Source organism: Trachypithecus francoisi, unplaced genomic scaffold (genome assembly GCF_009764315.1).
Source record: "Trachypithecus francoisi isolate TF-2019V2 unplaced genomic scaffold, Tfra_2.0 Lachesis_group2, whole genome shotgun sequence".
In the NCBI taxonomy this organism is placed as follows: Eukaryota; Metazoa; Chordata; class Mammalia; order Primates; family Cercopithecidae; genus Trachypithecus; species Trachypithecus francoisi.
In genome coordinates, this window is record NW_022681465.1 from 27,155,055 (window position 1) to 27,176,310 (window position 21,256).

At 34.0% G+C, this 21,256-nt stretch overlaps 1 protein-coding gene across 3 annotated transcripts in view; it reads right to left on the bottom strand.

Annotated features, from left to right (window-relative positions):
• Positions 1-21,256, bottom strand: part of FER (FER tyrosine kinase) — a 451,703-nt gene that overhangs the window by 107,444 nt on the left and 323,003 nt on the right. For all 3 annotated transcript variants that reach the window (XM_033178963.1, XM_033178962.1, XM_033178965.1), the window contains one exon: positions 6,933-7,056. In XM_033178963.1, coding sequence (XP_033034854.1) covers positions 6,933-7,056 — 124 coding nt within the window. The remainder of the gene's footprint in view (positions 1-6,932; positions 7,057-21,256) is intronic.

Consider the following 21,256-nt stretch of genomic DNA (forward strand, 5'->3'; position numbering starts at 1 on the left):
GGCTAGAGTTCTCTAGTTCTGCATGTTGACTGCTCCAATCCTGCCTTGGAGGCCAGGGAGTAGAAGACAATTTGCAAGCTAGAAGATCAAACTTGTTTCTGTGACATCTATGTTCTGATGAATTCCCCAGAATTTGATTAAGACTAACTAGGAAAAGTGAGTTACTTTATCATAATCAGGTTTGACTTGAGAACATGAAATTCTCAAATCAATAGCTGAACCAATGGTCTTGTACTGAGATTGATCTCCTGCCTGTTGGATGGACTTGGTATGAGCTATGATTTAAGGAGACTGAATGGACCAACTAGCAGTCCCTATAACATGAAATGTGAGGGAGTGAATCATCCCAGGAAAATACAGAGATAGGACGTATAAAAGATTCTCTTCTCCCTACAACAAGGCTTTCTCTAAATCAGTATTTATTAGTTTTAAGTTTTGCTTCATAAGAGAGATATCCATATGGCTGACCATCTTCACAAAAGGGAAGAAAATGATAAATATATCTAATACATAGTTTAATTCTTTTGCTTTACTTCACAGGTTTTGTCATCAGCTCAGAAGAGGCCTGAATCTTCCTCTTACTAGCTGTGTGACATTAGAAGAGTTACTTACCCTTTTGTGGCTTAATATCTATTCTATTATAAAATGTAGATTAAATAGTACCAATCCCGTAGAAATATAAGGATTAAATGAGAATATGAATATACTTGGCAAATTAGTGAGCACTCCATGAGTGCACAACAGCCATCTTTTGAAGGCTTTTAGTACATGCCCCATCATCTGAGAACTATCCCCTTGCACATAAGAGACTGTCTCCTCTAGCTCTAGGTAACAGTGACCCTGCAAACTCTTTCCTCCAAAACTGGTTTCAGAGCTAAAAATAAAAATACAGCTTAATATATTCAAAATTGTAAATCAAATGTTAGAATAAGAAAATTAGTCATAAATGCTTAGTCAACTGAGATGATCACATCTCTATTTTAATCCTGTGTGTTTAATTAACAGATAAAGCATAAGGGGGCATTCTAAACAACAGTTTATAAAAGTGAAAAAAATTTTCAAGCTTTTATTAAATAGAGAAGCAATAATAAAATGCTCCTGCATTTCAGCAACTGTTTATTAAATGATAAAAACATCTTGGTTTGTCTTTCTAAAATTATATTTCACAGCCTTCAGAACCCTCTTCTGTTTTTGCTCATGATCATTACAGAGTGCAGATGTTGAATATAAGCTTAGCCATTACACCAAATACCATTTGGCCTTCTGCCTTGATTTTCCTAGGTAATCGGAAGATACCTCTGTTGCGCAAGACAGTAGAGTAGATTCAGTGTGTGGGCTTAGAACCAGAGTACTGAGATTCACATTCTGAATCTACCAATTGTTTTTAATATGATCTTGGACACGATACTCAAACTCCCTAACTGTGAGTTTCCTCATGTGTAAAACGGGCCTAAACAATACTACTGCTATTGTTTTGAAGGTTCATTCATTTAGCTTCCATTGCTAGGCACTGTTCCAGGCTTTTGGAATCCAATAGTGAACAATATGAATAAAAACCACTGATCTCAGGAAGCTGACATTCTCAGACACTGCACCTAAAGCCCTTAGAACAGTGTCTAGTACTCAGTGAGCCCTTAATAAATGCCAGCTGTTAGGGTTACTAATACTTGAATGAGACAGAGCAAAAAACTGGAATGACAGGACATGTGTCAGAATGCAGTCAGCACATTTAAGACCTAGCAGTGGCCCGGTCACTAATTGTTTAGGTGACCTTCCTTTAATCTTTTTGGGCCTCCGTTACTTAAAGTGGTCTTACAGTGCCTTCAATTGAGTATATGGTAGATCACGAGTGACAGAAATGATGAAGGGTTCAAAAACGTCACAGAAAACATTTTATTTTTATAGTTATTTGTCTTTATTTTACCACTTAAATGATACGAAGGTGCACCAAAGACAAACTACTTTTTCAGTATATTCACAGTTTAGGAAAAGCTCAGACACTAGGTAATCATTTACAGTTTAAAAATAGAGAAAAAAAAACCCTCAAAGATCATCGGGAAAAATGTAAATGGTCAGCAGCGTACCAAATCTTTTACTTAATAAAATATGAAGTCTCAAACACACACACACACACACACACACACACACACAAATAAAAGCTGGAAGCAGCATCTTACATTTAACTTAAAAAGTACACATAAGTAATCCTTATTAGAAATCACTGGACAAGGCAATCTCTTCTAGAACATATAAATGAAATATAATATTATTCCCTTTCTGGCAATCTTAGCTTTCCTAAATTAGTTTTCCCAATGAAGCTTAAAAATAATATTGGTCTCATATACATTTTCATGAGATTATACATTTTTTAAGGGTTTTGTAAATTTTGTTCAAATTAGTTTTCTTTTTCCAGTTAAAATTCATACTCTTTCAACAAGATGTCCACAATTAAGTCACGCTTTCTCTTACAAAGCATTGTAACTTTGCTTTCAATTTTCCTTCAGCTGGAATCTTCTTTCTCCTTCTATTCAGTGACACACCTATCCACCAAGTCTCACTCAGAGGGTATTATCTGCAAAGTTTCCCTGATTATTCCCATCATAGTCCCCATACTGACAGGTCATATTAGACTCTCTTGATATTACTCCCAAAGAATTCTGTATATTTTATCACAAAATTGACTATCTCTTTGCATTATTGTTAACTTTTGTTATATCCATCTGAGGGCAGTGACTATAATCTTCATTTTGGTAGCCCCTGGCACAGAGTAGGCAACCACCCACATTTGTGAAACACTGGAAAATCAATGTTTTCAATGGATAAGCAAAACTCTGACTGATTAATAAAATAAATGTGGTCGAATATACTCTAATTTGTAAAGTTGTTAGCTTACTCCATGATGAAAAAAAATCACTGTGTTAGAAGAATCAAACATGAAGAGAATCAGTATAGAGCTGAAAATTAGAAAAAGAAATAATATTTTACTTAACCCCTCCAAAATATATCTTTTTTGATATTGACAATGACATATGAAATTAAGAAATGTTCCCCAAACTCCCCATTGATTACGGTCTTTCACTCAAGTATATGGCAATATAAAGTGTATCCTCCTTTTACTTTCTGTAGCTATCAAAGAACAATGGCACAAAGGCAACTTTTAGAAATAAACCCGAATAAAAACAAATCTGCCAGTAGGATTCATCAAGAATAAAACCATAAATGAATGCCATTACCATTTATATCAAGTATGTCAATCCTGAATCCCCTTAACTTCAAAATCAGAATATTCTTTACAGATGACATCTAACGATCTAGTAACATACCTTTGTAAGTAAACATACACAGACCACAAAGTTTATCAGTGTATTTCAAATAGTTAATAAAGTATACGTAGGAAAGAAAATTTCACACTGGCCTATAGAATAGTTTTAAATAAAATGTCATTGATTAAAACTAAACCAAAATTCCAACTATACTACAATCCTCAAGCTGTAAACAGAAACAGTTTCCACTAGAAACCTGTAGCAAGACAACTCTTCTGGAAGTTAAATGGAAATTACAACAAGAACATTTCCAAATGCAGGTCATTTCTTAATGCAGTAACCTCTTTCCATTTCATAGCTGTTGTAATTGTTTTCCTATAATGAAACACTGCTCTGCTCTTCTCATATCAAAACAATAAAACAAAGCTAAAGAAAGAATGTGTGTCCTTCAAAAGTTAAAAACACTATTTTGGGAAGAGACAATTGGAGATATTTTCAAGTGTGTACTGAGTTCCAGTGATCTCCAATCAGTGAACAGGATAAAATTTGTAAATTCATATAAAACTTAAAGCAGGTTTAAAATTTTTGCTTGGATTTGTTGGACACAGGCTTTGTAATTCATATACATGCACTTATTTTTGTTATGTTTTGGCATATCAAAAATGGGACTTAGAACCTTTGCTCATTACCTGAAAAACTAAAGGGAACTTTCAATCATGTGTTACATTATTTTAGTTCATTTTTGAAATACCTCATTAGAAATTTTTTCAGTGAGGAAAAAACTTTTCACTGTAGTAAATCCTATATTTTTTTCTGTCATATTTCTTAGGAGCAAAAACACATAATCTATGTCTTAACTTTACATCAAGTAAAATTATATTGCAACTACTACTATTTCCAAAGAAAGAGCTGCATAGGCTGGCACATAGGAACAGGGTTCTACAGCACAATTTACTATTATAAAAAAATTCAACATAAAGAATAATTTATTTTCTCAATACAATACTATGAATTGGTGAGGTACTAAAATGAAAAAAAATTTTTATCCAAAAGAGCATTTAATGAGTCTGAAGAGGAACAAAGGACCACTAGTTGGGAGATATCATAAAATTCATCTAGCACTAATGATTAACAAAGGAAATAAGAAAGCAAATAGTTTAGAAGAATTCAATGAAAGTGATTAAAGAAAAATATTATATCATTGCTATATTATGGCTAGTAAGGAAAAGTCATAAACATTTTTAAATGTCAGAAAAGTATTTATGAGAATAAAGACAAAAAGAAGATATTCTATGCCAAGGATGACAAATTTGGGTGTGTGTGTTAATACTAGTGAGTACCCTGGTAGATGCGACTAATTGATCACTGGACTCTTTACGGCTGTTCCTGGAATTCTTCTCAACGTATACAGGGAGAGCCCCTACCATTCACTAAAAGTTGGCGCTAGTGCTGAAACCTATTTGTCAAACTCGCTCTCACTGACATTGTTTAAGATGTTCAACTGGGAAACCTTCCCAGTAGGCAAATGGCATAGGTCTATGTACAACCTGCTAGGATATGTGGTCAAGAAAGGGTTGACTTTCAAAAATTTGTGAAGACATGAAAATTCTTAAAAAGCAAAGTGGGGGAAAATAACATTACAGCAGATAATATTATGATTTAGACAGGGAAATGAATTCAAAAAAGCTAACTGCCATCTACAATGTAGAATAGTTTCAATTCTCATGACATAGACATTTACACAGTGATTCATTTTTGAAGAAAATAACCACTATAAAAAGTAGCAAGAGATTGAAACAACGGTCCTCTCAAATGCAGTGTCCCAGAAATTAAAGAATAGTTGTAGTTATTTAAAAAAGTTTAACAAATTAAAAAATTTAACAAATTAAAAAAAGTTTAACAAATTTAAAAAAGTTTCAGGCCAGGCACGGTGGCTCATGCCTGTAATCCCAGCACTTTGGGAGGCCGAGGTGGGCGGATCACGAGGTCAGGAGATCGAGACCACCCTGGCTAACACGGTGAAACCCCATCTCTACTAAAAATACAAAAAATTAGCCGGGCGTGGTGGCGGGCGCCTGTTGTCCCAGCTACTCGGGAGGCTGAAGCAGGAGAATGGAGTGAACCCGGGAGGTGGAGGTTAGAGTGAGCCAAGATTGCGCCACTGCACTCTAGCCTGGGCAACAGAGTGAGACTCTGCCTCAAAAAAACAAAGTTTCAATAATGTGCATTTATTACAGTTTAAAGCCACAGGCAGTCTAATAGTATGAAATAAATCAGAGACAAAAGGAGTAATTACCAAAGAGAATTTGAAACACCTCAATACCTCAGCAATAAAAATTACACATTTTCTCCAAATGAAGAGCAAAACCTTTATGGTTACTTTTAACACAGTGTTGATCACTAGTGAAATTAACGATAGTACAATTTTTATCCAGAATCAAATGCTTTTTAAGTCAACTCTTATCATATGATTCAATCTATAGTCATAGAAAGTAAAACAGAAATACAATTATAATGTCTTATTTTTAGTTAATTTCCAAAAAAATACATCTCCATAGAAATGAATTTTAAAATATATGCAATTGTTGAACCATATTTAAAATACAGGTCGTAATTATAGTTTCAGAATAAAGCTGAACACTAAGTAAAATTTGCGGTGGGGGTGGGGAAATTTAAGTCAAAAATATCTATTGAGATCACATAAATGTATAGTTGAGATGATGGTAACTTTGCTTTCCTTTAATTATACATTATACAACCTCACTAGAGTGTTAAAGCAAAGCCTAGACAATGATATCCCTCAGAGAAAAGCATACTTCAGTAACAAAACCAGTTACATAAAGTGTATAACAGTTCAATCCAGCAATGAACTCTGCTCCACATTAAACAGTATTATGCACAGTTTCTGGTGCATAAAAACTGCATCAGTTCTTCACTTCATTGTGCTTATTTATACTTAGCCATATTTAGGATCTGACATGAATTCTGCAGCAGTTCGTAAGTTGTACTGACATTTAGCACTAAAAAACACTTCCTGCTACAAGCAACTAAAACCACAGTGTATAAAGCATTAAGACCAGGTCACTACATATAATCAGAACAAGTTTCATAAAATCTCCTTTGAAATAACTAGTATTTATTTTCTCAATACAATGCCATGAATTAGTAGGTACTAAAATGAAAAAAAAAATTAATTCGTCCAAAAGAGCATTAAATGAGTCTGAAAATCTTTTACTCTTGACCAAATTCACTGTCATGAATTGCTGTTTTACTATTATGCTTTACCATGACTTCATATGTAATTTCTTTGGAAAATGAGAACAGACAACACATGAAACAATCTTATCTGATTATAAGGCTGTAGTTTCTTACATTACTAAGTTGTAGCACATTCCATGTGACTGTTGTTCATGATTATAATAAAACAAATTCCAACTAGAAGGCAAATTACTATCTACTTAGGTACTCACTTCAAGTAAGAGGAAAAATGAGTGTTTGTATAAACTATATAAACAACAAGCAGAGGACACGTTCACACAAAATACAGAAAACAACAAGAAAAGCTGTAAGTTTCATGAAAGAAAATGACTTCTGTATTGTAGCAAATACATCAGCTTTCCAGCATTCTAGTAATAAAACCAAAAATTGCTTTAAAAATGTTCTCCTTACCTGTGTATACAGTTTTTACTCTCGAGATACAACATACCAGCAGCAGCGTCTAATGAAAATTTCACTAACTGTTTGAGTTTTAGTTCATCCTTCTTCCTTCTCAGAAAGGTGAGGAAATCACCTCCTAGAGGAATTGACAGATGAACAATGAGACAAAGTTACGATGAAAGTAACATTTATCATCTATTTGGATCTATTAGGAATATTTGACAGAGCAAAATGCATTACACATTGGTCATGCTTTTTGCCCAATTTGTTTGAGGTGAGGATAACAGAAAACATGAAAAGAACACATCATATTAGAAAACAGACACCATAATCTCTTCTAGATACAGTTTAAGTACTTTAAGTGTTTCATACTGTACATTATCCAGGTCATAATAACACTCAAAAATCATACTTTTTCCTTTATCACTATTTTTACCAATTTGCTTCATTAGTATCTATGGAATTTGATTTTCTCTAATACCACATGAAAACTATATTATTATGAGTCAAATATGAGTATGTAAAAAGTAAATTATATTGGATTAGCTATTAGATTCAGCAATTGCTTAAAAAATTAGACTATTAACACCAACATAACTGAAAGCAATGTCCAGAGAGAAAAAGAAAAATGCTATGATTTTGGCCTGATTTACTCACTGACCCAGATTGCATTTTTATGCATCAAACTAATTCCAGTGAAGTCTCAGAAAAACTTCTTAAACCTTTATGGTCCAAGACACACATAACATGAGCCAAGTAGTAATTTGAAGTTTACTAGTTGCTATATTTTTTTAAAGTTTTTTTTTTTAATGTGCAAATTATTTTAATAATATAGTTTTCTTGAATCTAACATATCCAAAACATATATAAAAATTATAGTTGAGATATTTTACATTTTAAAATCACAATCTTTGAAATATGATATTTACATTTATGGTACATCTCAGTTTAGATGTAAATTTCATCTGAAATAATTTGATCTATATTTAGATTTCATTACATTTACAGCTGAAAAGTAGATTCACATACCCAAGATGTTCCAAATATGCTTAAAATTTTCCAATAACTGAATCAATATCAGTATTTTAACTTAAATCAATTAAAATGAAATGAAATTTAAAATTCAGTTTTTTAGAAGCACTAGCCACATTTTAAGCACTCAAGAGCCTCATATGGTCAGTGACTACCATACTGAATAATGCAACCATAAAACTTTGTATTCATTCTTAATATAACATTAAAAGCTTAGGCTTATTTTTCTTTTTAGTTACTTTATAGTTTGTTGCACTACTAAAAAAGAGTTAAAGTATATTAAAATACATGTTCTCCAAAAACAATCTTTCCCACTTTCTCTATTAGGCCCCCAGATATTAAGCCAGAATTTTAAAAGAGGGATTAGCATTTTATTCGACATTTCTCGACTATTTTGTTCTTTTACTTTCTTCATCAGGGATCTATGCTTTCTTAACTAGAAAAGCTATAGAGGTGAAGACTTAATGGCTTTTTCCTTAATGAGAATACCTAGAAAATAAACATCTGCCTAACTGTCCTTTAAATATTCTCTTCTCTTCTAACCTTTTCTCTTATTCACAGTTTAAGTATTATACAAATTTAGGTGAGCCATTAACAAAATCAAATAAGCTATATGCTTTAAACATAAACTTAATGGTGTCAGACAATTTCTGTTATTTTTAAGTGAATACCAAATATATTAAATTACCAGGATGATGACTGAAATAGTTTCTATCAAGCTTTACTTAAAAATCAGAACAAAACCTGATTTCAATAGTGAAAAGTAAAATTCCACTAATTTATCAACTTTAATAGATACTAAAATGCTTATTAAAATAGACCTGAAATTAATATTTAGTTCAAGCTATTACTTGAACCAATATTCACATATTAATTATTTTGTTAGATATATGCACCTGTTTTAGAAAACGTGTACTCTTCTGGTTTTGAAACCACATAGTATTCTGTCTGAGCTATAGAATAACTTTTAAATGAAATAATCTTTTCTGCAATTTAATTTAAAAGCAGCATATGACATACATAACTGCAGTGCTGTTCTGTAGAATCCTGATACTTTTTTTCCAGTTAGCACTTTATCATCTGCCTCTTAAAAATGTACTTCTTTGTACTCCCAACCCACATTGGTTATTCCACAAATTATTTGACAAACTATTATTCAACAAATTATCAAACATTGTTTAATGCATACTATATTAATAAACAAAGAAAAACACTACACTTAAATAGCATTAAATAATGAATGAAAAGTGATGTCCAGCAAATAAAGTACTATGAAGGTAGAGCTTTCCAAATACAATACAACTCTTTCCAAATACTGTAACACAGTTAAAAATACAGAAGGGGTTTCTGATTGTTCTGTAGGTAATCCAACAATATTTCTGCCTTAGAACAATTTCTTGCTTAAAGTCATTAAATCTAGGAAAGGAAATTTTCAATTTATTTCCAATTTATAGTTATTTAAGCCACAGGCATAGTAATACATAGTAATATTTAAGCCACAGGCATAGTAATACAGTTTCACCACTCCACAAGCCTAGTCAGCTTCTTGCAGAAAACTAGAGGGAAACAAGGACCTCAATAAAAATTAAATAATTATGAATCATTATTGAAAGCCCAAGCCTTCTGCATGTGCAAGTATTAAGATCCCTGAAGCAAGAAATAAACTCCCCAGGAGGCAGAATATGGGACTAAAGTTAGGACACCCAGAAAATAACTCAGATGGGGCCAGAGATATTCCCTTAACCACAATACTCGATTATTACCATTAAGTGATAAACTGAAGGCTGATAACAGATGACATAGTCTTTAGTGTTCACTGTGAAGTTATTTTAGAGGGCAGAGCCTGTCCCTTTCAACTTGTTCTTTTGTCATTTTCATTAAGTGCCAATATAAAAACCTCTCTTAGAATCTATGATATATGCAATATTTATACATGCAGCACACAGGTATATATGCATATGGATACATATAGCATACAGTATCCTACCTGACCACTGCAATAAGGATCTTGGTTCTCAAAGTGGGCAAAAAAAGATAACTCACATCCCTTTTGTAATTCTGCTTATCAAGACTTTAATGTGGGTGTGCTGCACATTAAACCAAAATGGGATACATTATTTCCTAGAATTCTATAATAATGATAAATTTCTAAGACAATACTTACAATGTTTTTAATAGTCAGCTTATGGTTTACTGGGGAGATAGCATGACTTGCTGAAAAGACATGGACACTTAAGTCAGACTGACCTAGGTCTGATTAACCATGCGGCCTTGGATTAATTGTTTAATCTTTCTAAACTTCTAGAAAACAGATTTAATACCATTTATTTCTCAAGACAGCTTTGAAGACTAAAATGTATCTAAACTATCAAACATGTGCCTAGCACATAGTACACACAATAAACACTATTACTACTTATTATACTATTATACTTTATATATTAATTATATATTTATATTTATATATTACATATTTATATACTGTTATAAATACTATTTACTATTTATACTATTACTATTATTGTTGCTGTTAGTTTGTAAAAAACAAATGAGAAAGGGTTGTAGTAGGGACTCGGTGTTTGCTGTATAACATCGCTTTTCCCTGATTCATCCCAATTTCCCTCATGGGACTGCCCCTCTACCATTTTGGAGGGCATTAACCTGACCCTCAAAAATAAGGGTGGTCCTAGACTGGCCTAGCCCAATCGATGAAATCTCTTCCCCCACTCAAGTGATTGGTTCAGGAATAGGCACTAATGTTAAGAAGATTAAATAACACTGAGAGGCAAAGATGCTTCAAGAGTGAAAGAAAATTTTTTGAGAGAAGCACCAAGAAAGAAGTACAACTAGACATAAACATGACATCACATAATATCGTGAAGACTGGCAGCCTTAGGATGAAAGCATCCTAAGATGCATTCACAGAAAGCAGAAAAGAGTGAAGAAAAGATACTAGCCATTGGTGACATGCCTGAGCCACTGAATCACATACTGCCTGTAGTGTGACTTCCCTCTAAATTTGTCAATTAACTGAATAAAGCCTATAGAGTTTTTTAATACATCTTCTGTACTAGCAATTTGAAGATATCTAATGGATAAGATGACATCTGTATCAGAAGGTCACTTTGAGGATTAAAAAGATAATATATATTAAATGTCTGAAACAAGTAGGGAAAACAATACACAGAAGTGTTTATTGTTTGCAGCCAATCTTTAATGAGAGAATAGCTGGCTATTATTTTCAACAGCTGTTTCTCAAATATTTCTGTTACTCTGTGCTATGAAAATTTGATCTTACCTGTTCTTTCAGTATTTATGGGGCTCAGAGGAACTGATCACACTAAACAAACTCAGTGCGATTATTATGCAACAAGAATATTAATTTATAATTTGTAATTGGAGAAAAGGGATCATCAGGGCAATACCACTAACGACTTTTTGTCATTGAATCACAGGATCTTACTTTATCCTCAACGAACTTCAGAGTTTATTCAATTAAGATATATCAGTTCCCCAGTGATGTATAAAATGTATAATTAATTACCCTTGTTTTTAGGAAACCAATTTGTTTCCTGAGAAGTTTGTTTGGTTTAGCTACTTTAAATTATTCGTTAAAAAAATAGGCTAGTAACAAGGCAAATACTAAATCATAGAGAACTATTTTGGAGCTCCATTTATGTCATTATTCAGAATTCTTATTTTTAAAATGTTTTGCTTTTTAACCAAAAATGATGAGAATTATGGCTGTTAGCCAGCCCATCAGAAATGAGGAGGGTAAACTGATATGCCAAATATAAACAATGAATGCTGATGTAAACTGCACCCCATGAAACACAGAACAGATTTCATACACTAGGATATAAACCCAAATAAGTTCCTGAAAAGAAGAGGACCAATGCAAACACTAAAGCAGAGGATACTGGCTGCTACATATAGGGTATATTTATGAGAGATGGGCTGCACAGAAAGGAAGATTAGCCGGGAGAGGGCTCTAGTTGCTGAGTGGGGTGATGAGGGCTTGTACCAAGAACAAACCATAGTAACAAACTAAAACATTAGGTCTGAAAAGACTCGGTAATAAGCTAGAATTGGGTCAGTTTGTGGGGAAAGATGAGGAAGATTAAATACTAAAAAACAGAAAATGACTCCAAAAACATACTGGCTTTCCTGATTCCTTTTCCTTCTTAAAAAAGTACTTCCTGAACAGCTTGCTACCCGAGTAACAGAATTCAGCTAGACCAAATGCAGAGCTGAATGTGTGGGTTTCCTAATTTGGTCTAATAAATAGCATCAGTCTTTTCAGATGAGGTTCCTTGATGGTCATGTTCTGCTAACACTAGAATAGCACGAACCTTTTGCATTTTTCCTTGGCAGGTGATTTTTGAGAATATAACCCAATAGCAGTTATGGTAACAGTTCTGTAAAATAAAAGAGTACATTTCACTGTATTTTTAATTTGCCTGTTCAAGAAGCAACAGCTATACTCTTGCCAGACATGATGTAAACTGCCAGGAGAGATGCCATAGTCAACTTTGGCAAACACTCAGAATGTTTGCATTAGAAGGGACTTTGGAGATAATCTAATTCAGCCTCTGCATATTATAGATGAGGGAACTGAATTTATTTGACTTATATTTTTAAGGCGGTGATTTTAGCGATATTACTGAAATTCTAAGGCAGATGTCTGCAAACTATGGTCTTGAGCCAAATCCAGCCTATTGCCTGATTCTGTGAATAAAGTTTTATTGGAAAACAACCACACTAACTCCTTTACATATTGTCTATTGCTGCTTTCATGCTATAATGGCAGAGTTGTGATGGCCTGGAGCTGTGGGCCTGCCTGTATGGCCCACAAAACCTAAATATTTTACTATCTGGCCCTTTATCAAAAAAGTTTGTTAACCACTGTTCTAAGGTACAGATAGAGTAGTAACTCTTATATGAAATGACTTGGAACAGAAGTTTTTCAGATTTTGGAATATTTGCATTACAGTGATTGGTCGAGCATTCCAAATGTGAAAATCTGAAATGCTCCAGTGAGCATTTCCTTTGAGAATCATGTTGGCTCTCAAAAAGATTTAGGTTTTGAGGAGCATTTTGAATTTCAGATTTGGGGTGCTAAACCTATATTACTCCAGTATTCCATATAGCTAGCTGTAGTTTCTTTCACTGAAATGATGCTTATGATTGTTTTGTCTATTTTCAACCAATATTTTACTTTTCACTGTTTTTGTAGCACCAGAGTTCAATAGTACTGTTATTTTTTAATTCTCAAAAAAAAAGAAAACAAAGCTGGAAAGGTGGATTTATCAATTAATGTTTTATGTCTGGAGGCTGATACACAAATTTACACACAAATACACATGCACATTGAGACCATAAGTCCTCTGCCACCCTCCCCATCCACAACCCACTGTTTGTCCCCAAGGCAAAGAAGTTCGACTGTCTCTCTCCCTACTTTGATGCTAAATTACTCACTTTTGTATTTTTGGCTTCTTATCCCTCTCAAAGTTGACTTTGTTATACAGTGTAAAAGCAAGAATGAACAAAAAAGGAAAGTCAGATGTGTAAGATGTTGGCTCTAAACCCTCCAGGATACCCTTCAAACACTTACAATGGTATTTTTTTTAAACAAAAAGAAAAATCAATGGAATACTCATTTTGATACCTATCTGCTACAGGAAAACCTGCAGAGAAAAAAAGAAGACATCAATTCAAGCTTCCTTACATTTTTAAAAGAGATGTGAGATAAAATGACATCCACAAAGACATTCACATTTAATAAGGGTAAAATATTTACACATGTCAACAATATTTTCTGAAACTGAATGTATCATAACCTAGATATTTTAGGGATATTAAGGCCCCCAAAACAATGATATCAGTGGATGTCATACAGTCTTATTATTTAAATAATTAAAAACAGAAAATGGCATACAATCTTACTATTTAAATAATTAAAAAATAATTAAAATTTCATATTTATGAGAATTTGTTGGTCACAGTCAGAATTTACATGACGTAAAGGCTTTGATCAGAAATACATTCACCAATTATAAAACTGCTTCTATCAGATTACAAAAATATTACATTAAAATAATACTTGTAAAGAACGCATTGCAGCAAGAGTTGGGAATGTCTGTATTTTTAAAAAGGCTGAAAAAACAAGAGTCTTCTTTCTCACTTTTTTTTTTGGAGATGGAGTCTCGTCACTACCCAGGGAGGAGTGCAGTGGCGCAATCTCGGCTCACTGCAAGCTCCGCCTCCTGGGTTCACGCCATTCTCCAGCCTCAGCCTCCCCAGTAACTGGGACTACAGGTCCCACCACGCCCGGCTAATTTTTTGTATTTTTAGTAGAGATGGGGTTTCACCGTGTTAGCCAGGATGCAGGATGGTCTCGATCTCCAGACCTCATGATCCACCCTCCTCGACCTCCCAAAGTGCTGGGATTACAGGCGTGAGCCACCGCGCCTAGCTTCTTTCTCATTTTTTTTTTATTGTGGCAAAAACCACATAAATTTACAACATAAGTTTACTGTATTAACAATTTTTAAATGTACAGTACAATCTTGTTAACATATTGCATATTGTTATACAACACACCTCTAGAACTTTTGGTTTTACTTGACTGAAACTCTATACTCATTGAACAACAACTGTTTTCCCTTCCTTGCAACCCCCGGTAACTATCATTCTACTTTGTTTCTGTAAGTTTGACTACTTCACTACTTCAGATATCCCACATAAGTGGAATTATACAGTATTTGTCTTTCTGTGGCTGTCTTATTTCACTTAGCATAATGTTTTCAAGGTTTATCTATGTTGTAGCATTTGGCACAAATTTTCTTCTTTAGGGCTGAATAATATTCCATTTTATGTATATACCCCATTTTCTTTATCCATTCATCTGTCCCTGTCTATTACACTGCCTTTACTTCTTGGCTGTTGTGAATCACGCTGAAATGAACAGAAGTGTAAAAGTATCTTTTCAAAATCTTGTTTTCAATTCTTTGGAATATATATCCAGAAATGGGATGGCTGGATTATATGGTAGTTCCAGTTTTAATTTTTTGAGGAAGCTCCATACTGTTTGCCATCACAGTTGTACATTTTTACAATCACAACAATACACAGGATTCTGTTTTCTCCATATCCTCTCCAAAACTTTTTATCTTCTACTTTTTTTCTAGTGGTCATCCTAACACAGGTAAAGTGATACCTTACTGTATAGTTTTGATCACATTGTCCTGATACTTAGTTATATAGAAAATATTTCAATTTGCTTATCTCTGTGTTTATCTTCCTTGGAGAAAATGTCAATATAAGTCCTTTGCTCATTTTTTAATTGGGTTGTTTACTTTTTGTTGTTGAGCTGTTTTTCTTTTTACTCCTTGGATTTGGTAATTTCAAATGACATATCTTTGAGTTTCCCGATTCTTTCCTATATTTAGTCAAGCCTGTTGTTGAATTCCACTACTAAATCTTTCTATTCAGTTATGGTATTCTTTCACTCCAGAACTTCTGCTTAATTCTTTTTTATAGTTTCCCTCTTTGTATTCTCATTTTGTTCATTCATTGCTTTCCTGACTTTTTTATTTGTCTATGTTCCCATACAAAGCACTGAACTTCATATTGAATTGTCACGTAATTAATAAATCCCTGTTTTTTGGGGGTTGGCCTGCAAATTTTGCTCCTTTGATTGGGCCATGTTTCACTGTTTCTTCATGTGTCCAGTGATTTTTTGCTAAGTTTATGCATTTACAAAAACAGCCACCACTACAAATCTTTATGGATTGGCTTCATACAGAGGCATACATATACCATTTAGTCCAGCTAGATATTTGGGGAATCTCTGAACTCTTTGGGGGGATATGACTTGAGATTGTACACCTAGAGAAGTTTGCAGTTGTCTTTTTTAAGAGCTTGTAATCTCTCACTCCATTTGCTGTCTGCTGTACTACCGCAGGTTCTGTGGCATTGCCACAGCAAGTCACTCTGCTCTTCTTGGTTCTCAGTGCCCCCAGTGATCCAAACAATGTTGGCTCCTCACTAGTGGCGAGTAGGCAACACAGATACCAGTCCTTCAGACAGACCTCCAAAAGCCAGAATACTGGATGCACACTCCACTCATCTTCTTCCCTCCTGAAGAAGAAACTACACGTTGGGTGTTTCCTCCCAAAGGCACCAAGCCAAGCCAGACTTTCTCTGCAGCACAGTAGGTCCTTTGGTACCACAGGAAGCCACTTCTACTCTTCCTTGTTTTCAGTGGACTCAGGCATCTAATCTATGCTTGTTTCATCAGTGTTTGGGTTCAGATGAGACAGAAACCAGTTCTCTGGGGGAGATCTCTGAAAAGCTGCAATATTGGCTAAACATTTCATTATCTTCCTCAAACCCAGGAGAAATTGCAAGCTGAGAAATATGCTCCTGGCACTACGCTATGTCGGCTTGGTAAAGTCAAACTGCTTTTTAAACTCATTTCAAGACGGCTATTCCTGGCTTTGTACTTGCCTGGTGTACTGCAACTTCTTATTTGGCTTCTGGAGTTCTCAGGAAGTATTTTAATCCATACATTTCTATTAAGTCAGTGTCTCAGTAGAGGATCAAGGACTAGGACTTTCTACTCTGCCATCTTGCTGATTTTATCTTCTCCTTTCTCACTTTTGACTTACAAAATGTTGGCCAGTATGCTACAAGGTACTAGCACTTCACCATTTTCACATTTCTCACTGAGATGCTGCCCTCCTGAAAGTCAATGGTAAAAACTATTAGTCAGCCCTTTGTACTTCAGCATTTGTTTACAATGCTTCAAAAAATGCTAAAGGGGTAACAATTACATCTTAGTGGTATTTCACTTTTCACTATGTGTTTTCTGTACCAGGGTTCAACAGTACTATTTTAAAAAAATTATCAGAGAGGAAGCTGGAAAGGTGGCTTCACCAATTTCTAAAAAATGTGATGAAGCTGATAAACACATTTATTAACAAATACATACATACAATGAGATCATAGCTCTGCCACCTACCCTATGCACAGCCCACTGTCTGCAACTAAGGCAACAAACTCTCACTGTCTCCCTATTTCCATGCCAAAAACAAACTGCCATTTTCACTCTTCAGGGATTATATTCTACACATTTTAAAATAACTCCTCAGAAGTCTAGGGTAGCTTACTGCAGAATCTCTCTTAACTTTGTGAGTCACTATCCTTAATATCTTTTTCTTTAGATGAACCACATGTCTCAATGCAGGTATCTTCATGTAATAGTTTTCTCTATAAGAGGCTGTTCTTTTTAAGGAGCTCTTGATAACTTCATCCACCTGGGGTTATATGAATTGTCTATAATTCCCCTTGAATGATACTGGCTGACTCAAGGGATAGGGTACTACCTAATAGGTAATCCAGAAATAAACCAATTAGCCCTTTATATAACTTACTCTTAATTTTATAAAAGGATTTATTTAGCTTAATGATTTATGCATATGGAAGAGCATTAATAAGCTCAGAGCAATACAACTTTGACTTCCTCAATCACTGGCTATGTAAGAAAAACAATACTTTTCATCTTTGTATCTTTGCAATTAGCAAGTAATTCTCTTCCGTTTCTCACCTCAACCCCAATGCTCAACCACACCACATTTCTGGAATACTGTTCACCTAAAAATTTTTTGATGCTACTTAGATGATTCTATTTGTACCTAAGAGGGAGGAAAATGCCTACTTAAATATTTCTCATTACTGATTATCAGAAATGACATTCCATCTTTAAAAAATGATTAAATAATTTAGTACCTTAAATACAAAGACAGAGAAAACTACTGTGGAACCAAAAAGCAAACAAGAAAATTAGATTAGCAACTTACTGCCTGGTGCAAATGATAAGCCTAGGAGATATAACTGTTAAGTTCAGCCTAGGTTTTAAAAACAAAAGAATAAACAATGCAAATGGGAACCTACCAATTCAGAATCAAATGCTTTCTCTCTAGATCTGTGGCCATGACCTGTAATCCATAATACTTTTAACTATGATCTCAAGTGCAAATATTCCTGTGTGTATAAAACTGAAGAAATAGTAATAAAGAAAGATTTACTATGGCCAATATATTCTTATGTTTCCTACTGTGTTTGATTTATAAATGCATATGAAAACCACTAAATTAATTCCATTACCTATTAATGGGTAATGAGCCAATTACTAAAAAATATTGCTATAATACTTTATAAAATTAGATTTTGAAATATTCAGGGATTGTCCCTGGGACAGAAATTCAGATAATAGTTACTATATTCTGTAAAATCATGAACACCCTTAAGAACGTGATAAAAAATTATAGATATTCTAATCAAATGCTTACACATACATACAACATGTTGCATGAAATTTTTGAGGTTGATTAATATTTAAAGTCCATATACTGAGGCAAAAAAACCAAATAAATCCCCTCCCACTACCGAAACAAAAAACAAAAAAAAAGTGCACCGAGGATTGGAAATCCTCTTTGGCCTTCAAGCCAGAATTTTACTTAGGGGTTCTGTCATCTGCACTGATATGTGTTCTTTCTAAAACTAGAACAATATTAGTATGACTTCCAACTGTGCATATAGGGGAAGATATTTTATTAATGCTAGGAAAAAAATGAGGAAAAAGCTAAAATTATTATGTTTTACAATTCATTCACTCAGTCAATATGGTCTAATATTGCACCATACTTATGATGAAATAATAAATTCAGTCCACACTTCAGAGCACCAATCTGGAGTTACCAATGTCAAACAAGCCTTCAATTGCTTCCCAGTATCTCCACTTTCCAACACAGAGGAAGGTGTTTTCCCCGCCCCTCCCAATGAACATTGCCCCTTGTGAAAGTTTTCTCTCCACCTTTACGGACAGTTTCTTCTCTCTACCTTTCGCCCCAGGTGGAGCAGTGGTTAGGACACTTCCATAATCATAGCATCTTATAAAGTTGATTTTAACAGGATTTTTCTTTTCAACTAAGATAAAATAGGTCTGGCAAATATCTCTTTGTCTCAGTCTTGGAACATCACCACTAGAAAAAAATAAACAAGGAGAATTTACACAAATTCATCTTTAAATGTCTTCCATAATTCACTCAATCTGATATTCAACTATGTGGTATGGTTGTGGTAAGACTGAGGATCTCAAATATGGTCTGCAGATACTCAAGAACAAATGAAAGTGAATGCAATGTCATATGTTCTCTTCATTCCATCCAAGAGATCAGGTAAGAATTTTGGCAAAAGTATTTACCAGGTAGCTATATATTAAAACCCAATTACTAGTGATCTTCTCTCATGGACCTACTAAGTCATAAGGGGACCAACTCTGACAGTATTCAAAATATTAGAAAATAATGAAGACCTTCTATATAATCTGTTGGCAAATTTTTCAAGATACAAACTCACATAGGGTTTACAGTCCTTTATATTTCCAATGTGTGACTACACCCATCATTTGAGTAACTTGGTCAATATTTACTAAATGTGTAACTAGTTTTTACAACAGTTGTCTATTCTAAAGCAGTTTATCAACTTCTCATTGTGTGGATGACGTGAAAGAGGGAGAGTCAGTAAACAGACCCAATCAGAGGCATATTCCTCTTTCTTGAGGTAAACTCAAGAGAAAAAAAAAAATTAGCACAGCTGGCTCAATTCTCCAGATCTATCCAGGTTGACTGAGAAAGAAAAAGAAACTGGAATGTCTCCTAATTTTAAGACAGATGTAGAGATATCACCCAGAGAGGCGGCTACCTAAATAATGCAATATTAAATTAGGCACGCAGATTTTAATCATCTCATCAGTGGAGAAAATATATTTCTGGCTAGTAATAAACTAAAAAATTACCTGATTCTCCACAGCATTATTTTAAGATTAACACTGCTGTGATAGTTTGTAGATTCCATGGACATATCCTTGAGCCTTTAACTGCTGTATATAGGGAGTACAGAGGGAATGTCACTAGTGGCATATGTGTCTTTCATTTTGCTCCTTTTGTATTCTTATACTGTAGGTGTTCTTCACACAGATGTTGCTGAACCATTATGAAGCACTCCTGGATACTTCTTGGGCCCACCCTTGGACTTTTACAGTCCTTGAGGAACTGGTGATTGCTGACACTAGTACTACTTGATATTAGTTTATTTCAAAAACTTTTTTGATCTGCAAGTTTACAATAATCTTTTTGATCCATAATTTCCTCCTGTGTAAAGTGGAAATTATAATAATACTTAAGTACTATATAAGATGAAACAAATCAAATTATTTATGATTACAAAAAACCTAATCAGATGGGTTTGAAAGTTCTTTATAATGCTCCTTTCTCAAATTTAAAAACATTTTTAAAAAATCAGTAATAATATTAATTGTGTGATATCCACTCCTTTTTCATTGTTCCTTAATATGGTTGGCTGTTGTTAGTGAGACAAGTGATACACTAGCTATGGAAAAAGGAAAGTCAACAGGGCAGGAAACAAGGAGTATTGCCCTGATGGATGGTATCCAATACACGGTCTACTTCTGTTAGGTTTAATGACAGAGTTTACAAATGCAAATGCAATGCAATGCAAATGGACCATAACAAATTGATACAATGCTTTAAAATGAATGGTAACTGGGAAGAATCATTTTAAAAAGCTAAATTCCATAGTCTTCATTTTGTAGTAATTTCCATTAATAAGATATATTATTTTAAAAGATTCTGAATATAGAAATTATTGATATTTATTAACAATTATTTTACCTTAAGGTATTTTTTAAAGTCTTTTTGGTGAATTGTCCAGACCAAACTTGATTTAGCAGTTAATTCATATAATAAGGGAAAAATCAAGACTGATGTAAAAATCTAAGAAAACTTCATTACAGTTGCTCATGTACTCTAAATAGAATTTCTCTTGAAATAGCTCTTGATGACTCCTCACTGTCTGAAAGAGATTCACAAACATTTTTGCCCCACAGTGCCTCAACATTTTTCATTTTAGCTCTACTGTTAAAATTTGGCACTATGCAGTTTCATTATTGCTTTTAATAATATAGCTGATATTAAAGACAGTGTATAAAAGGCAGATGAGGTAGCTGACATTTATGATGGTATATAAAAGGCAGAAAAGTGTAAGAGATGTGAAGAAGATTGGCCTGATTCAGTGGCTCTCTGTGATAAATAACGTAGCGCTGCTTACCAGCTCTGGCCATAGGGCCTCAGGCTTATCATCATCCATAATGACGGCATGAAAATAAACACCTCACAGGGCTGAAGTGAAGATTCAAAAGTGATTAGCACAGTGTCTGA